The sequence below is a fragment of the Rhagoletis pomonella genome, unplaced genomic scaffold (genome assembly GCF_013731165.1).
Source record: "Rhagoletis pomonella isolate Grant_MI unplaced genomic scaffold, Rhpom_1.0 Rhpom_scaffold_00004, whole genome shotgun sequence".
NCBI lineage: Eukaryota > Metazoa > Arthropoda > Insecta > Diptera > Tephritidae > Rhagoletis > Rhagoletis pomonella.
In genome coordinates, this window is record NW_023458558.1 from 70,767,485 (window position 1) to 70,793,054 (window position 25,570).

Below are 25,570 nucleotides of genomic sequence, written 5' to 3' on the forward strand. Positions count from 1 at the left end.
AATCAAGCGTGAAGCGTAAGCGATTATAACCGGGCGCAGTTCCTACATAAGTCAAACCGTGTTCCGAACACGTGAGTGAGTAATGGCGGGCTGACTTTTTAAAATGGTCCCATCGATTAGGCGGTAAAACAATTATTACTTAGCTTAAGGTAGAACTCTCTAATTTTCAAATGCGCGAAATTTGTATGTATTTGTTCAGCCGCTTATTCACATTTGAAAGGGGATAATGCATGAATTAATCCAAGTAAGGACGGTTTATGCAAATAAGCAAGCGCGTTTGTTAACCGTATAAAATGTATGTACATATATACACATATGCATACATATATATCAAAATATTCAAAATTACGAGATGAACTAGTTCAGCCCTCTCTGTTTGTAAACACGCTAACTCGAACAAAATTTAGATATTTTAACGAAAGTCGGTGTCGAAGTTGCCTTTGGTATAAGTTAGGATAGTGTTAAACTTTGGCGAAATCTGCCAATAACCACGCCCACGAAGTAATTAAAAATAGTTTTGTTTTTATTATTTTTTTACGAATTTTGCTGTTCAAATTTACATGTCAAATGCATCAACAAACATTTGTGGGTACTTTTGCATCAGTCGTTGCCTATGGGTTAATGACAAATAAATCCTATACATTCACAATATTTCATGTATTAATTTTCAAATAAGCATTGTCAATGGCTGGTTTACTGTATACTGTGATTTAAACAATTTAATTGCTTTTGATTTGCTGTGATAGTGCTTTTGCTGTGCTGTTATCTGCTTGGCTGTGCTGTGCACATGACGCTTTTGCAGCATGGTATATACATATTAACTCCGCGATCAATGCAAAGCTTATCAGGGTAAGCGACTAGTGGATTTGCGCACGCATACATATAATATCCTCTGTTTCTGCCAATTCGATGTTTCGCCGCAAATTTATAGTCAAATTGATGTTGATTTGCTGCTGCTGCGCTGTCTTTGTGCTTCCACAAATTGCTTTCGAAATTTCATAGCAAAACGGCAGCCAAAGCATTTGTTTTTTTCTGAATTGCTTTTGCTTTGCTTTCGATATCATACATGCCGAAGTCAAAGCACAGCCAAAGCAAATTAAACAAAAATATTACAGCATTTTAAAACCCTGATTTTGGGTATTAGATGAAAAAAAAAAAATCATTTTTGATTTTTTGCGTCTCAATAGAGGAATCTGAACTTTGACCCCTGTGCGTCACGCCTAAACCGTCTCCAATCGGTACCAAAATTTATATGTAATATTTTCCACTATAATAGCATCGACGTAGGGGTTGAGACTTAGGAAATCTGATGCAAAAATTTGCTCCCTACATTTAAGGACCACCCTAATATACATACATATGTAAATGCATGCACATTCATATACCATTTCTACATCCATCACTGTTTTGTTATTATCAACAATTCATTTCCAGCTTTATTGCACATATTTTTTCGGGTTTGTCGGGTAACATTCTTCATACTAAATTATCAACTTTTCTTTTCCTACACTACGTGAATAGCTATCACCGTATTTGCTGATACTTTTGTAAATAAAATATGTACTTTTGTATGTACCTTACTCAGCTAAATTCTACGCAGTTGTAACTCTATTCCTTTTTAAATTCAGAGCATCTCCCGTATATTGTAAATGGTGTGTACAATTATGAAATAATTTCCTTAATTATTGTTAATCATTAATGGCACGAACTGCATGCCACTACTTCTGTGTCCATTCTTTCATACTCGAGACTATTAAAATTATTTTATTTTGAATGTCAATGTCTTTTGGGTATGTAGTATATATTAGGGTTCCCATCGATTTTTTCTATTTTTTTTTTTAATTCAAGACCCTACCGCCTAATTTCATTCCTTTTTATGAGAAATATTATTGCCTATTTTTATAGATTTTTTAAAACTCAGTCATTTACGTAGCGTAGAAACATATTAAGTTTGCTGTTGATAGAAAGAGAGAAGCACCGTCTACGTCACGGTCATGCGGTGGCGCGGTTTGTTAAGTTCGAATGCAGCCAAGCTACATATTATATTTTTTTACGTTTAGGTTTTTATATTTTCTTCTTGTAAAGTTACTTCAACAATAATTTATATACTATATACATATGTATATTCAGAATGCTTGAATCGAAATTTTTTATTTATGTATGTTCATTTATTTTCATGTCTGTTACAGGTGGAAACTGCCCCGATTGCGGCTAACATCGTTGAAAGTCTAAATCCATTCGCTGCTCCAGAATCCGAACAACATAAAACGGTTGAAGAATTACCAATTGATGCGGATCAATCGTTTTCAAATGAATCTCACCTACACGCTGACTTTTTGCAACAAAACGAACAATTTTATCACAACGAACAACAAAATGATCACCAGGCAAAAGAGATAGCATCAGAGTCCGTATATGCAGGCTTTGAAGGTAACTTGTTTTCGACCCAGCAAGAGGATGAATCATCAGAATACCCTGCTAAGCAAGAGCTTGAAGTTAAGGGATTTGAATCGCCTGTTGCAGAATCTATTTCTATTGCTTCTCCCCCAGAACCAGAGCCGGTTTCTCTCTCAATTGAGACCCCACTTGAACCGACATCTGTAGGTCACCTTGAATCGGCGGCTGCTGAAGTGGAGGCTGAGCCTGTAACTGAGCCAGAACATATATCACAACCAGAATCCTTAATTGCACTTGAGCCTGAGCCCAAGCCTGACAATGCCTTGCATGTGAGCAATGGCATTTCAAATGTGTCCACAATCGATGAAGCATTGCTGGTGATAACTAAAGACGTTGTCCCCACCACTCCAGAAGCTTTTTTGGAGACCGCTATTGACGAAACCAAGAAAGATGCTTCCGAAACTGTGGTTGCTGCCGCAACTATTGGTGCTATTGCGACTACGGCTGCCGTAGTAACTGTTGCTGCAACTGCTCCAAAGAAAATTGAAGTTAAAAAATCCCGTACTCCCACTTCGACAAAATCAAAGACAGTTGATATTAAAAAGGGTGCAGATCCAACAAAAAAGACTACTGGTGCTCCCACTAAAACGTCTGCTTCTACCGTATCTTCAGAAAGGCCACGTACAGCCCCGTCTAAGACGGCAACTGCCCCTGATAAGAAAGTGACAGCCACCACAGCTGCTGCTAAACCACCGACAAGCACTACTACTCGAAAACCCTTATCCTCCATTTCAGCAACATCTAGAACCGTTACTAAGACAACCGCTTCAACACGTCCGACTACAGCACCGACTGCAGCTAAGTCATCTGTATCGCGCACTAATGCTACTACAATTACACGCCGTTCGGCGCCCACTAGTACTTCTAATGGCACAACCGCCGTCGCTAAACCAAAAGCTGCTGGCAGTGCCCCAACTAAGCCAACTACTTTGGGTCTTTCGGCTACAGCCAAGCCGAAGTTGATTTCTCCCCGTACAACTTTAACATCACAACTTCGAAAGGCGGCACCTGCAAGTACAGGCACAGGCTTAACCACGGCTAGGAGTCCACTAAAGACTACGGCACCAACTACCAATGGCGTCACAAAGAGCGCAACAAACACAACTACTGCTAGTCGCGCCAAGAGCTCGACTTCTACCACAATAACAACTACAACTACAAAGACTTTCACTGCGCGGCCTGCACCTAAGACTACGCATTCATCCACTATTTCATCGACTACAACACGTCGGACTGTGGGCGTCGTTTCGAGTAGTAGCACAACCGGGGCAAGAACTACAAGCAGTATGTTGCAGAAAAAGACACCACCGGGCACCGGTAGGCCTATATCAGCCACCAAATCCTCACTTTCGCCGACTAAGCCATCAAGTGCAACTCTGAAATCGAAAACCAAAGATGTGGCTAAGAAACCAGTAACTCCAATTAAATCGGCAAATGAGTTAAAAGCGAAAGCTACCGAAGAGCAACCCAAGTTGAACGGTACGCCTAGTAAATCAGGAGTAGAGGAACTGGGGAAACAAGTGGAGCACCAACCGCATTTGAATGGTGAAGGTGATGGGCCACAGAAAGTGTTTGAAAATGGTATGCATCATGAGGTGTTGGGGAACGGCGAGGACTCTCTACTGGATCAACATGCACAGGCATCTCTACTCGATGCCTAGAAAGTTAAGGTCTAGAAGACTTTGTAATTTTAAAGTGCATTAAGCAAAATGAAGAAATGGTAGACATCTAACAAAGCGTAATCATTTGAATGAAAGGTTTTTGTGGGGAAATTAGCCTTGAGACGAATACAGACCGCTAGGATTGGGGGTAATAATAGTAGTAGCAGCAAGGAGAAACTGGCATTATTGCTATGCAGATTGCTAATCAATCATAAGGGAAACAAGTGAAGGGTGAAAAGTGTTTAGCTGAGTAGATGAAGGAATGGAATCTAACGTCAATAAGCGGTACACTATGAAAAACCGGAAATAACGTAAATCTGTCATTGAAAAATGCATGTAGAACGAAATCACAATGTTGAAATCAGAAATAACTAAAATAACGACTAACATACAGAATTAGAAAGAGAAAACAAAATTACATTTTGTGAGGAAAATATTTTCAATTTGAACTTGGGCATGTTTGTCATTGACTTTCATTCTGCCTAAATTTAAAAATTTTGCACGTTTTATTTCTTAATGTTTACATATACATTATTTGTCACTTTGTACGACAAGTTGCACGTTTGTTAGTGGTATTTTTATTTTGTTGTTTCTTCAGAATGAATATTTTTCAAAAATACATACTTACCTACATACATACATTAATGTTTTTTTGCTTTGCTGTTATAAAATTTTGTTAGTTTGATGACTAATATTTTAATTACCTTTGTATGGCTTTAGTTCTTGAGCATGATATTAAAAGCGGTTTTTGTTTTTTATGGCGCAATTTTCTATGTACATCGTCTATAATTTATATTGCACATTTATAGACCAAATGACAAAATCAATGTTTGTATACATTTTTTATACTTATGTATGTATACTCAAAATCTATTTTGGATTGAGGTTTTAGTGCTAATCGTTTATTATGTTTTCCTTAGTATTGTAATCAATTTTTAATTCTTTCTTGTCAATTTGTTGGTTGATTTTGTGCTGGTGAATGTATGGAAAAACACGAAAAACGAAATAAAAATTATAAACTATGAAAAAGTAAACTAAACAAAAAAAATCCTACTACTTACGTGGAAGCCAGTAATTTTGGCCAAATAACGGTATAGTTTACACTATCGAACTTATACTACACAAAGTCTTAACTTGTGAAAAAACGAAAATAAAAAGGCATTAAAAAATATAAATAAACGAAAATAAAAAATCAAGTGCGAAACGCGTTGCACGAAAAAATTATATGAAGTAAAAATATCTTTTATATACACATATAAACATGAAGACCTATTAAATAATAGATGGCATGCAAAAAGATATTAAATCACTGAATATATATAAATCATATTAACGATCGAATTGTGCATTTTTTTGATATATTTTTGTACTTCATTATTCTGTTCCTGCTTACAACTAGTGAGAAAATGTATAACGCAAGAAAACGACACAGTATACTTAAAGATTTTAAATTTATTTAATTTTTATTTGTAAATCAAAGTATGGACTACTCCTGCTCCTACCCAGTGTGTTATTATTATTACTTTCTTTGAAATTCATAATTTAACCTTGGCTGATGTTACCCTTTGTATTATTTTTTTAATTTATTGATATTAAAAACGAAATTCTCAACTTAAAAGTCTGTCAAACATATATACATATAATATTATATTATTCTGAAAACTACGATAATTTTACGATAAACTTGTATGCAAAGAAAAATGATTAAAAAGCTACAAAAAAAGAATAAAACTTATTTATGTGTTTTTTTTTTGTTTTTAACATTTTTGATTATATTTTTGGTAACCGCAGCAACCAAATTTATTATTTAAATATTTTCCGCAAAAGTAATGCAAGGCAGATCACTTCAAAAAATTTAAGAATAGTTTTCAATTTACAAACTGCGGGGGTATGTAAATGTTTAAGAGATAACACTACTGTAATCACATATCGTCGCCTGGATAATAGATAATCGCTATTTTGACAATTTTTAGTTAAAGATGCAGTGACACATTAGCGCACACAAGGGGTGAGTTTTGAGGTTCAAACACCCCTTAAAGCTAATAACCTCAAATATACAAAGTGTAAAAGCTTATAGCCTTTTCTTTTCTCGAAATAATGTTACATTTATTCTGCCCTGCGCCAGGGCTGTAAAGTTTTCGTGTTCTTTTCTCAGCATCTTGATATGCATATTGCGTTCTCTTTCTTTAAAATGTTGCACTCTGATAATGTTGCCATATAAGAAGGTGAAATCATTTTCGAGAAAAGAAAACGCCATTAGAATCCAGCTCTCAAGGAAAATCACAAGAAATATTTGTTATTATTTCTTTTGCTTTAAATAGCACTTTTTTTTGCTGTAAATTTTCTTGAAGAAATAAATATGTATACGAGCATTTTTTTTTTGTAAAGCTGAACTTGAAATTTGAACTGCGAATGGAAACATTCGACCTTATGCTGAATATCGTCATCGCCAATAAAAGTGACGATACGGCCCTCGTACGCCATGTTACTGATACGCTGACGATCGTCGACGATGACAATGACGATATTCAGCATAGGGCCGAATGTACTGAAAATATGCAATGCATACTCACTTACTGTTTTTTTTTTCACTTTACAAGCTAAAAGAGAAACAAGGATTCGAAGATTTAATTTTCCAACTTCGAATTCGTTCCACCAAAATGAGCTACATAATAAAAATACAAGTTCGGTTAATTTTCTCGGTTTTCAAAATATTTAAAAAAAAAATGAGATAATCGTGAAAAATCACCATCTCTATCGAAAACCAGAAATCGAGGAAAATGAACATATTAGTGTAAAAATTTCATGGACTTAATTTATTTATTTTTATTTAAATTATTTTTAAAATTTTTTGGTTATTTTTGAAAATCTTGTGTTTATAGAACTTTTTATTAAACAAGTTAAGCTAAAAACACAACCGACTTCAATTCTCATATACAAATTTAGGGGTACCGCTAATTTCGTTATAATCCAATGATCGGTTCTAAACCAAACTACGGGACGACCCTTGAAGTACCACCTTTTCTATAAAAAAAAAATTATTATTGAAATCGGTTCACGTGGTCCAAAGTTATGCGGTAGCATACATAAAACAAGTAAAGAAGTACATATAAGTGCGAGTCAAACCAAACTTTATATACCCGGTACACTTATTAAAAATCGATTTTTCACCTTTCAGTAAACTACAATGTCAAGCCGTGATATATTGAAATAGGACCAGGTTTGGTGGAAACCGATAAGGCGGTTATCGATAACTTATGTATTCCTAAGTGGGTAGTGCCACGCCGATTTTACAAAAATCAATAATCATACGTCTTGTTAAGACATTGTAAATTGGAGTCTTTAGTTATTGAAATATCGGAGTTTTCGTAAGTGGCAAGTGGCGGTAATTTTAGTCCGATTTCAAAATTTTCAACATATTGTGTTTTTTCGCCAAGGTTGATAAATGTGAGTTTGGTAGAAATTGATGAACTGGGTATCGAGAAACACATATGTAGGCGCTAGGGCGGTGCCACGCCCATTTTCCAAGAATTTCCCTAAATATCATCTGCTAAAAGGTCATTGCATATATCAGGGGTGGGTAATGCCGAGGCCGAAAAGAGCCACATGTAAATTCTAAATTCTAAGAGCCACAATAAAACCAACAAAAACAAAAAATTTATTTGTAAATAAAATTATTATTAGAAATGAAAAACATTAATTTTATTATTATTCTAATGCACGTAAGATAGATATTACAGAAAATTCAAAAGATCCTTGGCCGAATTTTCAAAATCTCGATTTACCTCAGTTAAAGCCGTTCGTAACAGTTCTGTTAAATGGTGGTTACTTAATTGTGAACGGTATTTTGACTACAAATTTCATTGTAGAGTACAAAGACTGACAGTTATACGTTGTACCAAAAATTGAAATTATACGGCACGCAGCTGTTTTCAACAGCGATATTTTTAATCTGGTACATGTTGCCGGAATTCAAGCAGTTGCAAAGCTTTATGTAGCATCACCAGTGTCTTATCCTCTTTTCATTCCAAAAACGCCAACTCTTTTTCGCTTTTCTTAAAAAGGAGTATTTCGGATATTGTAAATTCATCCTCAATTATGTTACATAGAAAAGGGTTTATGAAGTATGCAAATGTACATTTAAATAATTTCAAATCGGCAAATCTTTTTTCAAAATCTGCTTTTAAATCATGTAGTTTAACGACATAGTGGTGCAATTTATCCTCTTTGACATGTGCAATATTTTTTTCTAGTCATGGAAAATGATGAAATATTCCTTTTTTGAGATCATGTATAAGAAGGCGTAGTTTAGCTTCAAAACTTAAAATAATTTGCGACAAATGAAAAACATTTTTATTCTCTCCTTGTAGAAACGTATTAAAGTTTTGCAATGTTCCATCCAGCCATGTCAGATGTACAGATTTTTCCGTACAGTATGGATTTGCAGGGGTGAAAATGGTTGTACGAATTCAACGTACGGATTTTTAGCTTTCCGTCAAGATGTACGGATTTTCAGAGTGTTTTTTTTTTCATATTGTAAAAATTTTCCTTCTTTACAAATATCTCATAGGTTTCTTATAGTTCCAGAACCTTCCATGTTTTTATTAAAAAAATGCGTTGTTTTCGTACTTGAGGGACCTAAGCATTATACTGTGACTCGGTAGGTTCGAAAACCTACCTGAAAGGTGTTGTTGCATTTACATAAACTAAGAACACACTGCTTTTTGAAAAGTTCTAGTCAGAGAAATAAAAAAGGTGTCTGTGAAGCAAGAATTGGCTTAATCGATTTCCCTTTTCATTCTGAGCATTTATGTATACATTTGTCTATTTCTATCTCGATTCCTTTTGCCTGTTACAAACAACCATTTTGTGAATAAAGTTATAATACCCTTGTGCACAAGTGCGCTCGGGTATAAAAAGAAAAAATCTGCCTCATCGCGTAAGTCGTACATTTGGCTAAATTGTCCGACTCGGCAACAGTAGCATTGTCTATTGTCGTACTGAAATAATTAAAAGACCAAAATCATTGAAAACTATACAGTGCTGCCAAGTTTTTCCGTTTTAATACACTAGTCGAGTGAAAATTTTAGACAATGACGGGAAACTTTCGACTCTCGAAAAACGACTTGCATTCGACACGACTCTCGCAGTTCCGACGAATTAATAACCTCCCGTTTTTTTTTTGAATGCGGTTAGACTGTGTTTATACACGGAAACCTTTGTCGACGCGATTTTTCACATTCCCTTTTGGTGTTGCTCGTTTCATTTACACACGGCTATTTTTGTGTATGCAATTGTTGTCAGCTGTGAATCGCTAACTCAATTATCAATTATCACAACTAAAGCACAGAGAATTTTTTACAATGCATGAACCTTTTTTATTCTTTATAAAAATATAGTTTGTACTAAATATATGAAAAAACATAAAAATAAAATTGTTAAACTTTGTGCTAAACTCGGGAAAATTCAATAAATTTGCATACAAATTTGCAACATTCTAATCAGACTTTTTATAAAAATGTTTAAAATGAAGTTTTGCAGCCCATTCAATTTTGGTTGATTTTTGGTGTTGTTTTTACTGAGAGTTTCTTCCATACAAACTATGTTTGATAATTCTTTTTATATGGAAGACACTGTTAGCAAAAAATAAAAATAAATGCTAAAAATCAACGAAATTTGCTGGCAACTTCTGACTTGCTCTTTATTAATTGGCTCAAAAGCTACATTTTAAAAATTTTTCTAAAAGATCTGTTTAGAAATTGTGATCTGATTAAAGAGCCTCCGAGCCAATAATTTTGTACGGCACTGTACTTATAAGTAAAAGAAAGTGAAAGAAAAAAATATAAGTACAAGATAACATTAAAATATCAGTCATATTTTTCGTTGCTGTGAACTTGTTTCAAAACTTCCAAGGCGAATTTATATAAGGTGGTGTTACTAGCTCAGCTGATTTTGTGTATGTGTTTCGCCGCACGGCTTCTGATATCAAATTGAAAAATTTTGTTTGAATTTCTATACACACTCTTACAGATTTTGACAGTTTATGCCGCCAAATCAAAAACAAAATACATGTAAATTTTTGTTTTTGTACTCGTGCTATCATCTTATATTAATTCGCCTTGAAAACTTCTGTCTTTTCCTTAATATAATTGTAAAACTCTGTGAACTTTGCACAAGCAATAGTTGATGATTAGTATATCGATGGCGGTGTGGAAGATCGACCTATTTCGGCAGCCAGTTCGAAAACGCCCTATCTCAGAAAACTTTTCAAGAACGCCCTACTTCAGAATTTGATTGAAAAACGCCCTAATTCAGAATATTATTGAAAAACACCCTACCTCAGAATTTGGTTGAATACATTGAAAATAAGCTGAGATAGGGTGTTTTTGAATCGGCGTCTAAGATAGGGCGTTCGAATTAAAAAAGCGTGCTAAATTAAAAAAACAGGCATATGAAAGAGCACCAACCCAACTCGTAATACATTCAAGTATACAAATTTTAGTATTTAGTATAGAAATATTCAATTCAAATACGCCCATATTAAAATGAAGCGATTTGCAATTACCGATTGATTTTCATAATTAAGTTAAAAAAATATTTAAATTCCATGCTGGTTGTAATGGGAATTGAACCCTGACCCTCTGGAAATTAGCAAATTGTGGCAATCATCGTCGCGTACTCAGCTACAGCCAGACATGTAAATGTGCATTTAAATGTTGACTTTGAATCAACACCACGCGTGCGTGTTATGAAATTATTATTTTTAAATACGAACATTTTTAAACGATAATCAAATAGAAAATATTCAGTGAGTGAATTCATAACATTTTTCTGAATATTAAAACGCGTTTTTTCCCTTAGTGTAGTGATTTTTGAACTTTTATTCAAATTTGTGCAATCAAATCAAAAACCGGGACATTTTAAGGTTGGACCGGGACACCGGGACAAATAGTCTAAAACCGGGACATGTCCGGGAAAACCGGGACGTCTGGCAGCTCTAGCATAATGAGATAAACTTATATAGTTATATGTACGCGGTAGCACGCCCATTTTCCAAAAATCCATAATAATATTGCGTCTTTTGAAGAGATTGTTGTTAGTATCAATTTTGTATAAATAAGCGTCCTTAAATATACAAGTTTCAAGCATTTCTGAAATTAACCGTTATATGAAAAGTGAACATTATTTTAGCCTGATTTCAATAATGTTTTGCTTTTATGTGGCAAGCACAATATCATATCGAGTTTGGTACAAAATTGATTTAACCGTTACCGAGATACGCATATGTAGGCGGGGCTACGCCAATTTTACAAACTTTTATCATAAACGTATTCTTGCTAAAGAATTATTGCAAACATAAACATAGACTTCGTATTATTCTGAATTACCGTTGTATGGGATGTAGGCGTGGTTATTGTCCGATTTTAAAAATTTTCAGTCGGTTGTATGTTGTTGGGTTGGGGGTGCCACGCTCACTTCCCTTTCGCCCACCGCCGCTTTAACGAACGCCCTAAAAAGTTCGTGATTTTTTTTATTTTTTTTGTAACACCTTAAAATTTAGTACAAATTGGGTAATAATTCAGTCATACTAAACAAGTCAAGGTCTTTTAGTTTCCGCGATATTCAGGCAGGCTGCAATTCACTTCCAGGTGATTTTCAATCCCTGCCAATTTAAATTCAAAGCTAATTTGACTACAGAGCCTGCCTAATTTCGAAAAACATTTTGGTTAATTTAGTACTAAGTTTTACCACATTTGGTCTTATATCATACAAAGTGACTGCAAAGTTGTTCTCAAATGTCACATATGACGAAATCATACTAAAGAAAATAAACTTCAATTTCAATTTATTTCAATATTATCCTGCAAAAACAATTAACAAGTAGCAATAAAAATAAAATAATTAGAGAATTTCGTGAACTACTAACATTATCCGAGACTTTTGAGAAAATCTATCGTCACGTCACGCAAACTTCAATCGCGATTTCCCAAAATCTGCCGAAAGTAACATATGGCAATCTTTTAACCAGGCGACGGTATACGTGGAGGGATGGAAGTATATGAAAAAACTGGAGTTTTTTGAGTAGGTACATACCGTACATATGTATTTAAATACAATATTCAATGAAAAAATTCCAAAAGACTTGCTGGACTTCAGGCACTATTCATCATAAGTATTACAATTTTTACTCAAATAAGAAAAATATATGTATATCGACTACTGAGTGGAAGATCGACCTATCTCGGCAGCCAGTTCAAAAACGCTCTATGTCAAAAAATTTTTCAAGAACGCCCTATTTCAGAATTTGATTGAAAAACACCCTATTTTAGGATTTGGTTGAAGGACGCCCTATTCGGTTGAAGAACGCCCTCTCTGACTTCAAAATGTATTGAAAATATGCTGATATAGGGCGTTTTTGAAACGAATTATAAAATAGGATGTTCTTCAACTAAGTTTTGAAATAGGGAGTTCTTTAAAAGTTTTTTGAGATAGAGCATTTTCGAACTGGCTGCCGAGATAGGTTGGTCTTCCACTCAGCAGTCGATATGTATTTGACTTAATCGACATTAATAGATGTATAAAATAATAAATGCTCATATTTGTGTAATTGGCAAAAAGCTTGATTGGACCAAAAACAGTTGTCATTAATATATTGAAGATCTTGTCGACCCATTGAAAATTCCGGGTTATTTGAATTATGCGAAGTGTCGATTTCGAAAACCGTGTTTCGAGAAAAACGCACTTAAAGTTTCGTCACGTGGTATAAATGGTTCAGTGTTTTCGTAAAAAAGAAACAAATGAGATTTTCAGGAAAAAGGTTTTCGTGCATGTCTTCCCATATTCAAATATCAATTTTTGAACCATATCGACTGCTGAGTGGAAGATCGACCTATCTCGGCAGCCAGTTCGAAAAAATGTTTCAAGTACGCCCTATTTTAGAATTTGGTTGAAGGACGCCCTATTTCAGAACTCGTTTCAAAAACGACCTTTTCTCAGCTGCCGATTCAAAAACGCCCTATAACAGCACATTTTCTATACATTTTGAAGTGAGATAGGGCGTTTTTGAACCGAGTTCTGAGATAGGGCGTCTGCAACCAAATTATGAGATAATATTTTTATATAAAATTCTGAAATAGAGCGTTTTTGAAAAGTTTTTTGAGATAGGGCGTTTTCGAACTGGCTGCCGAGATAGGTCGAGCTTCCACTCAGCAGTCGGTATACTGTAGTGTTATTCCTTAATACATTTAGACTTTATAAAATTTTATATTTGATTAATCGATGATTTGAATATCTCAATACCAATTGACTGGTAGTATCTAAGGTATAGATTATGTTTAAAAACACTTACGAATTTATTCTCATTGCCTGATTCTACACATACATATGCGCATACCTATAATTATATATGCGTCTACTCATGAGCGAATATTGGCACTTTACCTTAATAATTATATCGCTTCAAAATAAAAAGTAGATCACAAAATTAAAACAAAAAATTTATATTAGCCTTATATGACGTTTTAGGAAGAAATTCATTTTACATAATTTTGCTTGCTTCAATTGTAGTACTCTTTGCCTCTCATTTGCCTTATCGTTGTTTGTATAAAATGCAATTTACACATACATACATACATACATACGTATTTACCAAAGAGTTGATGTTTTGTATTGCACTTAGATACTTTAGGTACTTTTGTAGGCTTATTCGCTGTTATTGTGTTTTTAGCTTAAATTACTTAAATAAAGTTTGCATTCAGTAGATATGAAGTTTTAATGAAATCTTTTGAACAAATTGAGACTGATGACAACAGCCCCAGTTAGCTGCCATAACTCGAGAAACCTCTTGGACGCAGTGAGGTTACTTCATAATGCCCTATGCATTTGCACTCATTCACTTGATTATTTTCTGTAAATGTAATACTTGCATGTATTAAACTAATAGAGAATCGGTGGAATCGAAAGCAAAAAATTGCTGCTCCATTTAAATAATGCAAATACTTATTAAATTACACAGCATATAAAATAATAACTGTAGCACTTAAACCGATCCAAAAATTTCTTCAGAATTACATAACCACATAATTTAATTTTTGTTTTTACGACGTCCATTGATTGAAAACTTTTAGGTATTATTAATTTTACGGAACGAGAAAAAGGAAAACAATAGTGCAAGCAATGTTTAAATATTTTGGATAAGATTCAGAAGAGGTTTATAGAAGAGCATGGGGTCTACTGTCAAACTGATTTTGGAAAAATTCAAAATTAGTCTTCCGCCAAAGAAGGTTTGAATACAATAAGGGGCATTGAAAAAATAGTAGCGAGGACAAAAAAGTATACATATGTATATATAATGACTCAAACAAGTGTTGACATTTTGACTTTTTTTTCAATATTCGCAATGTTTTTTCAGTTAAAATATTTTGTTGTTCATGCTTTAACCAAACTTATATGAACTAAAGTTTCAAACCTTACACAAAATTAAAAAAAGACCGTTCGCAAAAAAATAAAATAAAATAATTAAAGTACGATTTTATAAATTGCACACCTGGATCTAACGAGAGCTGACACCAAAAAATTTTGGGATAATTTTTTGCATAAATCAATTCACAGGACATATCTCCAATTAATGCAAATATTTTTTCCTCGTGTTTATATTCACTAACTAAATCTGTGAATCTGTACGATCCACCAGTAGTTATATTTTTATATTTAGGAGTACGATATGAAAAAAAAACTACAAAACTGCATACTCAAAAATTATTTAAAGATTCATGTTTATGATACATAGCGCAGGTGTATACAATTGTAGTACTTACACTATTATTATTTTTTATGATATTGTACTAATTGAGGCCTCACCGATTTTTATAATTTTTTTGTCCAGCAGTTTTCGAGATATCGAACAGGGACCGCAACGGTTATGACTTTTATTCAAAAAATTACTTTTAATAGTTATTATAGTTTTATTTTTTGCTTGAAAAATAATCATTATTTTTTTTTAGTTTTATTTATTGCTCACGAAATAAGAGTTGTTTATTGAGTTTTATTTTTAACTCGAAAAATAATCGTTTTTTTTTTAGTTTTATTTTTTGCTAGAAAAATAATCATTATTTTTACAAGCTTTTATTATGTTTCACCTGTGTGTAATCAAATCTTGCAATCAATTTTTTACCAACTTGTCGATGAGCTAGAGACTTGGAGCCTGATGACAATGTAATAAGAAAGAATTAATCAACTAGGTGGCGCAGGTGACGAGATATATGAAAACCCCGTATTTATTAACCGATAGTGTTCATATTTGGAATATGTATTACATATGTACATATGTACATGAAATGGTATAACTCCACAAAAAAAATTTCCGGATAGATGGGGAACGAGTCGAGATATTTGAAAAATTCATATTCATAGTCCGATTCGTTTCATATTTAGAATATATACAGTCATGTGAAAAATAATAGGAGCACGACATTTTGACCAGTATCGGCTATTTTTCTTTTTTTTATTTAATGTTTATTATTTTTTTATAAAAATACAGCTCACTATTTAACAAACACCACTTAAGTCCAAACTTCAAATTTTGTAAAAAAATTCAACAAAATGGTCTTATTATTTTCTTCCATACAAAAACAAATGTCAAAAATATTTTGTATGGAAAAAAATGAGTGGCACCGTCAGAAAAAAAGTTATCAAAAATCCACGCGATTTCTTAGCCACATGAAACTTGCACTTTTTAAGCTAGAATTAAATGGGCTATAAAACTGAATAATTAGATTTGTTCTGAAAGTTCTTAATAAAAAGATTGTTGTCATAAACGTTTGTTGAATTTATCGCTAGGGTCTGATACTTGGACTTATATGGTGTTTCTTAGATAATGAAGTGTGTTTTTATAAAAAAATAATAAACATTAAACGATCAAAAGATGAATTGCCGAAACTGGTCAAAATGTCGTGTGCCTATAATTTTTCACAAGACTATATATGGGCCATTTCAAGCAAAAATTATACCTCAATATTTTTTTGGTAAGAAATATTTTTTTTACATTCTTTATCGATAAAAAGAAAACCCCTATTTTTTATTTCATTATGATATTCGAAAATGTCGAAAAAAATCCATAATTATAAACCATCTCATACTCTAATGGAAAGCCGAGGTAATTACAACATTTTAATTACTTAACTGATTTTCTCCGACAAATAGTTTATTAACTGCAAAAAATTGAAGAAAGATACTTTTCTGTGAGTTCAAAGTTTCGAAAGTCTTATTTCCAGATTTTCGAATATCATAATGAAATGAAAATTAGGTGTCTACTTTTTTCGATAAAGAACCCTAAAAAAACATGCCGTTTTAGACTGACCGATTCTCAATACACTCAAATAAAAACCAATACACATAAAAAACGCTATAAAAATTTCCCTACAATTTTAAGGCAGTAAAACAGAGACCTTAAGTTAACATCAACTTGTACACTAAAGAACTGGTCAGATTTTTCAGAAATCCCTTCAATTCTGACATTAAATATGATGCAAAAAGGCTGCCGATCTCCCAGTCATACGACCGGCAGATGTCTTGTAGAGAATGTAAACAAAAAAAAGTATTTCACTCCAAAAAAATATTGTGGTGTAAAAAATTTAGCCAATAGTTGGTGCTAGGATCGAATTTTCTTCTTTTACTTTCCACTAACAAAAGCGTGTCTTTAAATTTTTTTATTAGTTATTTTAGTTTTATTTATTGCTCACAAAATAAAAGTTATGTATTGAGTTTTACTTTTACTTGAAAAATTATCGTTATTTTTTTAGTTTTATTTTTTGTTAAGTAATCGTTATTTTTTGAGTTTTACGTTTTACTCAGAAAGTAATCGTTATTTTTCGAGTTTTATTTTTTGCTTAGAAAATAATCATTATTTTTTAGTTTTTTGTTTTATTTTGCTCAGAAAATAATCCTTATTTCTTGAGTTTAATTTTTTGCATAAAAAATAAAATAAAATAAAAAGTAGCTTCTGGTTAAGGAATATGGTTGCTTGGTAGCAGCGTCGCCTGAGCTTCCCTCTAGATTGAAAGTGCGAGACCGTGGGTTCTCCATGTTCGCCAATGGGCCAATGTCCAGTTATCGTGACAGTTAAACTGACTTTATCTTTCCTTGACCTCTTTAGAAGTTCCTCTATCTTTGGTTGTAGATGCAGTTCCCTTTTGATGAGTCCGAGTGGACGGTTTAATGTCTCAGCTTCGGATTCATCAAGAGATGCCCCGGCCTTAGTCAACTCGTCGGCCCTCTCATTTCTATGTATGTATGTTATATGGCCGGGAACACAGATGAGAGATTCCTATTGACTCGGCCGTCGAGCTTAACGTGCACTTGCAATCTTACTGTGTTAGGCACGGTGCACATTAGAGCGATACGATGCGCGATGCGATATGAAAGCGACATCGAGATGCGCGTAGTGCACACTAGACCGATGCGACACGCAATACCATGGGCGGTGGGATAGTAAACCGTGTCGTACGTCCGATACGCATGCGATATTATATCGCAGCAGTGTCGCACGGCCGATACGCATGCGATATTATGTGGTAGCAGTGTCGCTCGGCCGATACGCATGCGATATTATGTCGCAGCAGTATCGCTGTCGTGCAAGTGTGCACAGTTTTCATCGCTTCCTACCAATTCTCACGTACTCAACATGTCGATGTTGCTTTCGTATCGTATCGCATATCGTATCGCTCTAATGTGTACCGTGCCTTAGACTTTGTTACCGGTGAGGCAAGTGCCAGAAGTGCCGTTTAGCTATCTGAGAAGATATATGCTTTTTGCACCACCACGCAGTCCCTCCGCTTGGAAGATGCTAGCAGAGTTCGGTACCCGTAGCGAGGGAGACACATTCAGCATCTCGGAGAACACCCTCGTAGCCACACCCCAGTCCATTTTGGACCTGTCAGTATAGATTCCAGTGGAATTCTCCTCAACAATCCTGATCTTACTCTAATCCCGTCTAGAAGGCAACTTCCCCTGAAAGTTTTTTCTGAACTCTATCGTAGGAGTGGTATAGTCTGATTGTTTCTCGGATTCGTTAAGCTTTCAGCGCTTTCTAGTAGCCTGACGCTTTGGGGCTGATTTCAGAAAGCGCAGGCATTTTTCTTAAGGACGCTTACAGGTGTGGATTCTTTAAAAGGCTATAGCTAGAAGTTTTCCAGTTTACCTATCGTGTTATCCAGCACTACAGCAGTTTTAATCCGACACGAATGTTTCAATGGATACTCTCCAGTCATCTACGACAATACCATCTATTGTCAGGGTTAAGTCCAGCACTCCATCCCATCCAGAAAATCTTTGGGTGCTGGACATATGAAGGTAATATAAAATGTAAGCGATGAAGTGTTCTACCTCGTTAGGGGGCGGCCCTGTCATGAACCAGGTGGGCAGCTGCCAGGAAGAGGTTTTGATGCCCTTCCATCTCCACCTTTTTTGATTAGAATGCTCGGTCACGGTTTACCTATAGAAGATGTTATATGTGCTGATTTTAAATCTGTGGATCGGATCATCATATCTTATCCACGGCTCTTGGATTAGGGTGATGTCGATGCTTCCCTCTCCTGGAAGGATTGACAGATTATTGTTATATTGAGTGCTGCAGATTAATGCACTTCACCAGCGTCGGAGTCTGCATCGACATTGACGTCTTTCAGCAACAGGCTCCCATCATCGACCTCCTTAGGTTCGTTTTCATTAGAAGCCTTGTCGCCTTGAAAGATTTTCATCTTGGCCATGCGGATGCCAAAGCGAATTTTGCTGTCCCCATTTGACAGTGCCTCAATGGTCTGCTGGTCCTGTTGAGCTGTTCAACTTTTATAAGTTGCCAGTCTGCTATACACTGCACGTGTTTATTCTGATGCATTAGGCACCTCAGCAGCTTCTCGTCTGGTTCCTCCAGAGAAGCAAACAAGATACGCGCACGTGGCCTATGAGGGACGTGCTTAGCTGGAATCAGCCTTAGTTTAAAGTCGACGAGTGTTTCGCTCATTTTAGCGACGCAGTCAGCGATCTGATAACCATGAATCCTCGGAAGGATCCAGAGGAATCAAATTCCGGATCTGGACCCGCGGTTTATCGAGAACGTAGTCCATAACGAGACTCGATAACTTGACGTCTATCCCCACCCAGGGCCACGGTATGGATACCGGTACTTTTGAGTTGTCCAAAATGGCCATCAATAAGCTACTTTGGCAACGTCAGTGGCATTGCAGTGAGCATGATCAGACAAAGTAGCCTGTTTAGGCTTCTTGATCTCTTCGCAGGTACAGCTGTCGTTTGTGGTTAAGGAATATACTAAGATTAAGACTAAACCTACGGCAAATCCAAAGACAACGACAAATAAGATAACGATGGGGAGGCCGAACACGAAAGCGAACACGCATACGAAGGTGATCACGAAAACGACAGCCTCAGTAGTGTGTGCTCTGTTATGAAATGAACATATGAAATTTTGTTTTCTACCAACTCACCTTTTCAGCTCACTTGTTTTCAATGAACTAAGCCAATAAACTCAATACACAGCGATATACACGAGTCAGCATAAAGCCAAAGACGAATACCATAACGATGGAAAAGCCGAACACGAATACAAAGATGGTTACAAAGGCGAACATGAAAGCGATCACGAGGCGAAGGTGACGACGAGGGAAACGAAAATTAACACGAAGACGCATACGAATGAAAATGCGAACACGAATACGAAGTTGTGTATGAATTCGAACTAATAATAATTATATTTACCATTGCAATTACGAACACAAAACGACGATTGGCATTACAACTACCATTTCCATTATCATTACCATCACCAATACCACTACTATTACCATTACCATTTTCTTTTTCTTTATATTCATCTTCGTCTTCATCGTTATCATTAGAGCTTTATCCTTCAATCTAGGTTGTGAGTGTCTCCGGCTTTGTTGTTGCCTTTGCCTTTGTTTTTGACTCAGTCTTGGTTTTTGTTACATTATTTTCAGAGCAATAAATAAAACTAAAAAAATTACGATTATTTTCCAAGAAATTAATTTAACTCAAAAACTGTTCTTTTCTGAGTAATAAATAAAACTAAAGAAATAATTATTAAACTTGATTTTTTTAAATAGAAGTTAAAAAACAAAAATCAGGGCTTCTGAACATATTCCGAGTAAGAGGTAGTATGTTGGTTTGCTCCTTATGCTCGCGATATTACACCTTCAGTGTGATTTTTTGAGTTGAAGTCTAAAAAAAATTATTATTTGCGGTCCCTGACTTGGAATTATAAATAATAATAAAATGTTGATTTCCAAAAACACGTACCGATCGATTTACTTGTAAAGTTTCTGTCACTCATTCCACAACTTTTAAGCCTAGTCTTATAATGGGGCAACAATGGAATCTATTTTTTCGAATTTTTAAAGTTCCTAAAAATGTCAAGCTTTTTAACTACTTTTCTTAGTAAGATTTTGAACATGAAGTTTTGTAACCCATTCAATTCTAGTACAATAAACTGCAAGTTTGAAGTAGCTCATACTAACCGTTGATTCTTGGCAGTTTGGTGAAGGTGTTGCTAATTTTCTTCCATATTAAAAAATCGTCGAACAGGAATATTTTTTGTATGGAAGAAAATTCATTACATCGCCGGCAAATAAAATTGCCAAAAATCAACGGTTAGCCCCAGTTATCCCAAAACTGCTGCATTTGAAGAAATCCGAACAGACTGCGTTCCCTGAGGCAAATTTTGGTTGGTTGATAGTAGGTAGACATTACAAAGCATTAAAAAAGGTTTGATGTTAAAATAAATTGTGAAGTGCTATAGAGAAGTTCCAACCCAGTGGGAAAATGGGCATCCATTACCTTTCTCTACCAAGGAAAGATTAACCACTACGGTTGAACGAAAAGATGCATCGCAATGTAAGCGAGCGAAACGAACTCAAGTATGTTTTTTGTTCACGCTATCTCAACAGCTGCAGTAGCCGAATGAATACATATTCGACTGCTGTGTTGTTGGTCACGGCTTCAAAACCTGTGGCACGGACTTTATTTACATTTTTATTTTGATGTATTTAAAAATTCTATTTATAGATTCTATTTATAGTTTCGAAAAGCGACATGCTACACATTACTTTCGTATGACAACGCTGTAGAGAAATGCTTGCATAGGGGCTATCCATTACTTTTTGCATTCCCAAACTTCACCTTTCCCACTAGAAAATGTTGAACACAGACATTTAAATATTCAAAAAAACTTGAAAGTGTTTAAGTCAGAAACTCGGGCTACATATGGGTGTTTCCATGATATCACTTTAATCGGAAGTTTATCACGTTAAATGAATACCCAAAGTGTATTTTATTGTTGTAAACTGAATAAAAAATGAAACCTGATGATAAAACAGGTTTGAATCCCACGCGATAATAATATTCGTATATTTATCGAGGTTTTTAAAGCGCTTAAAATCAATTTGATTATGCATATTTTTCCAGCCCCGCTCATTACTAACACCCCTACTCTGCAACTCTTTCGTATTGGGATTTTGCTACGAATCGTAGAAATAGTATGCTGCAACCCGAATCGTATTTTCGAACTTTCGAAATTCGTAACAATGGCATGCCTTAAAACGAACGAGTAAGCTTTTTTGCGTAATTTTGTACGAAAACAATTCTGTGTCGGAGGCGAAATAAAAGATATAAATCGATGTATTTGCAAGAAATATTGGTAGTGTTCATTTAAACAGATAAATTTGCCTTTCGCATATACGTATATTTTTATCCACTGCTTTATATAAACGAGCAAAAAATAATATTTGTTGCCCCTTATCGAGAAACTTGGATCCGGTTTAGTTAATGTACAACGATTTTCGGTTGTTGTGTCCAAACGCATAACCCGAATCCAAAAACTTTAACATACACGTGTAATCAAAGGATTCACATTTTATTTAAGATAAATGTGTCAAATTTCCTACCAGTAGTTTATTAATAAGTTCGGTTTGCACTTTGCACTTTTTTGCAAATTTCGACGTGGGTTCTGCGGCGTAGCCGGAGTGATATGCACAAGAAATGTTGTATACCTTTGACATGCGGAAGCCCCTCTTCCCCGCAACACAGAAAGGAGAATTCTACTTAGTAAGGGTTATAATCCGTAAGCGCGGCCGAAGGCAGAAGCAGCGCAACAGGTGGTGAACCTAACAAAGTGCATGTTTTCAATGGCTTGGAAGAACCTGTTATCGCATTAACTGGATTGAGAACCAGAGCTGCAGGCATAGGAGGAGTTCTGGCTTGTGGTTTAACAATTCAACCAGAAGCTGCCATAGATGCGCCCATGGTTACTATGCCCGATAGTTCCGCATACCTTTGTGAGAATCCATTGCCATAGCGTCCGCTTACTCTGCTGCTATAATTGCAAATACATCATTTTCTTCAAAATATGTAAAATTAACCAATTTTACAATAAACAAGCACATGATGCGTGTTTTTTTAATTCCTTTCCACTTTGTTTTCCTTCATTCAGCTATCTTCGAAAAACAACTGATAGCTGGCAATGCTGCACATGTTTCCGCAAGGGTTGCAGCATGTGGATTTTTCCTTTTTCGTAGCATAGCTACGAATTACGAATTCCGAAAATTCGTTCAAGAATAAGGGGGTAAGACATTCGGGTCATGTAATACACATTAATTCACTTCCAGCTCTGGAAAATGTTTATGCTATTACAATAACAACAAGCATTATCCGAAGTAGAGCATTCCGTTCTTCGTTTTCAAGGATTCCGCCCCTGCAAATAAAGTGCGAATTGTGCATAATTGGTTCCGTTAGAATTTCCCAGGTTTTATCTCACTAACCTCCATTTTTACACTTAAACCCATGTTCATATTGTATTAGAACCTTCGAGTAATTTAGCAAAAAATTTAAACGAAATACCGAATATAGTCGGCCATATCGTCGGCGAAAGTCTTCCGGGACATTTCAAGCAAATCAGTTGTGAAACGACTAAAATCTACCGATAAATTTGTCATAAATTACTTACATATGGGTGTTTCCATACAGCCGTACGCGACATTCGTACGCTTATAGAGTAACGTAAATCTATCAAAAATAGAAGTTACAGAAAAAAAAGATTACGGTTATGTTGAAACCAAAGGGTACTATGTTTGAGAAAAAAATAAGCAGCCTCGAAACTTTGGTGTGGAAAATATCCGTTCAAAACCAGGTGATAACGTACGCGACAAAAAAAGAAGTGGTTTTAAGGCACATATACATATATGCGAAAGTCTGCGAATCATGAGAGTTTTTCTTTTCTTTAAAAATTCCTAAACTAAGCTAAATAATGTACCTTTACAATCCTTCCATTTTTTGATGGAAATTATCTCTGGTTTGTTTTTATTAAAAAAAAATATAATAACGTACGCGACATAACGTACGCGACAGATTTTTCACCCATACAATATTTTTACTAGTAACACATACTAAATTAAATTTTTTCAGTTCTTTCCACGGTTTCGCGTTTTCAAAACCTTTTTCCCCCATCTGAATACGAAACTTAAAGTTATAAAGCCGTTTGAATTCATTTTCTTGCATTTTCGGTTTACATTTTCATGGAAACACGCATATATGCGAAAGTCTGCGAATCATGGGAGTTTTTCTTTTCCTAAACTAAGCTAAATAATGTACCTTTACAATCCTTTCATATTTTAAGAGAAATTATCTCTGGCTAGTTTTATATTAAAAAAAAACAATAACGTACGCGACATAACGTACGCGATAATTTTTCTCGTAAGTAATAAAATTTATTTATTGAGAACTCTTCTCGCCACCGTTTCATTGTTTTACAACTATTCTAAATAATTTAAATGGAAAATTTGCAATTAACATTGGTTTTGATGTATTTGATTGAAATTTTCGTACTTACAATAACGTATGCGACAAACTTTAAAGGGTAATAAAATATATTTTTACTTCGGTTGGAAAGAAAATTTTACTGTATATCTTTAACTAGAAGAATTCTCGCTTAAGAATTGTAATCTGCATTACCTGCGACTGCCAATATAAAAAATGACATAGACAAACAATGTTTTTGCATAACGTACGCAACATTCGAATACTATCAGAAGCAAATCAAAAAATTACCGTTATTCGTTATTCTCTTTTTTCTCATTTTTATAGTTAGTTGTTATTGCAAATTTGATTTTAAGATGTAATTGTAATGTTTCAAGTCTCTTAATTTAGTTAATAGGAAAGAGAAAATAGTTCATTTCATTAGAGAAAACTGAGTCGAAGAGACATTCAGTTTTACTCTTCCATTTTTGAATTTTAAAATTCCAATAAGTTGAAATACTTCTATAATATAAAAATTCGAGTATTTTTCTCTTATTAATTCGTCTTAAAAACCCTTTTCAGTTGTTTTTATTTTTTTAGTCCTGGTTGACATTTTCATGGAAACACCCATATGTATATTTTTTAGCAAGGAATCATTTACACTCTACAGCACTCGACTGGGTATTGGACCAAACCAACTTTTTTTAAGAGATTGAGTCATAAGTAAAAAAAGTAATTTTTCCGTTTTTCGAAGTTAGCCTCCGAAATCGAGATGTGGGCCTTCGAAGTTCGAAATTGGACCTTTGGTAAAAAATTATTTTTAATTATTGCATGTAAAAGCAAGAAAAGTATAAATACGTTCGTAGTCCGTAGTTTGCTCTTATTTATATGGTATATAAATTTTTTTGAGAAAGCTTATATTACAGGTGCTATAACGGGTCAAAGGTTAGGTCTTCGAAAAATTAAACACTTAATATTTTAGAAAATTTTGAACTGTTTTTTAAAAAATTCATATCGTTTTAAAGGTGATTTAATCCCCTATCTTGTGATATGCATATTTGTATGCTTCGTATATAAAAATTTTAGAAAAAAAAAACATTTAAATGAAATAATACCTCTTTTTTATAAAAAAAGTTATTTTAAACAAAAAAATTACTCACCGATTTTTAAAAACCTGCATCGTTGTTAAGGCGATTAAACCCCCTTTCATGTAATATGCGCATCTTTGTATACTTCATATGAAAAATTTGAGAAAAAACACTTAAAAGGAAAAAATACCAAATTTTTCTTAAAAAAAAAAAAATTGTACAGAAAACTGACTAATTAGTAATACAATTGAATATCGTATTTAAATAAAACAAATAATTATTAGTGTATTAAGCATTAATTCGTTCTTGTTCGCCCACTGCCCTGTTAAAAATGGAGAAAAAAGTATATGTAACAGAAGTCTAAGGCACTTAAAAATATAAAAACACCATTGTTTAGAGGTCATATATAAAAATTAAAGGTAATTTTCTCTTTTATTTAAATAAAGTATCCAATTGTATTACTAATTAGTAATTTTTTCTTTAAAATATTTTACATTATTATTTTTTTCTTTCAAGTGTTTTTCTCAAATTTTTATATACGAAGTA

At 34.4% G+C, this 25,570-nt stretch overlaps 1 protein-coding gene and 1 long non-coding RNA gene across 2 annotated transcripts in view; both read left to right on the top strand.

Annotated features, from left to right (window-relative positions):
- LOC118738057 (205 kDa microtubule-associated protein) overlaps positions 1 to 5,645 on the top strand; it is a 109,112-nt gene extending 103,467 nt beyond the window's left edge. The window contains exon 2 of the mRNA XM_036468955.1: positions 2,190 to 5,645. Coding sequence (XP_036324848.1) covers positions 2,190 to 4,118 — 1,929 coding nt within the window. The 3' untranslated portion in view covers positions 4,119 to 5,645. The remainder of the gene's footprint in view (positions 1 to 2,189) is intronic.
- An 11,414-nt stretch (positions 5,646 to 17,059) lies between these two features.
- Positions 17,060 to 19,924, top strand: LOC118738058. Its single transcript, XR_004992871.1, has 2 exons — positions 17,060 to 17,686; positions 18,113 to 19,924. It is a non-coding gene; the product is annotated as an uncharacterized LOC118738058 (long non-coding RNA).
- The last annotated feature ends 5,646 nt before the right edge of the window (positions 19,925 to 25,570 follow it).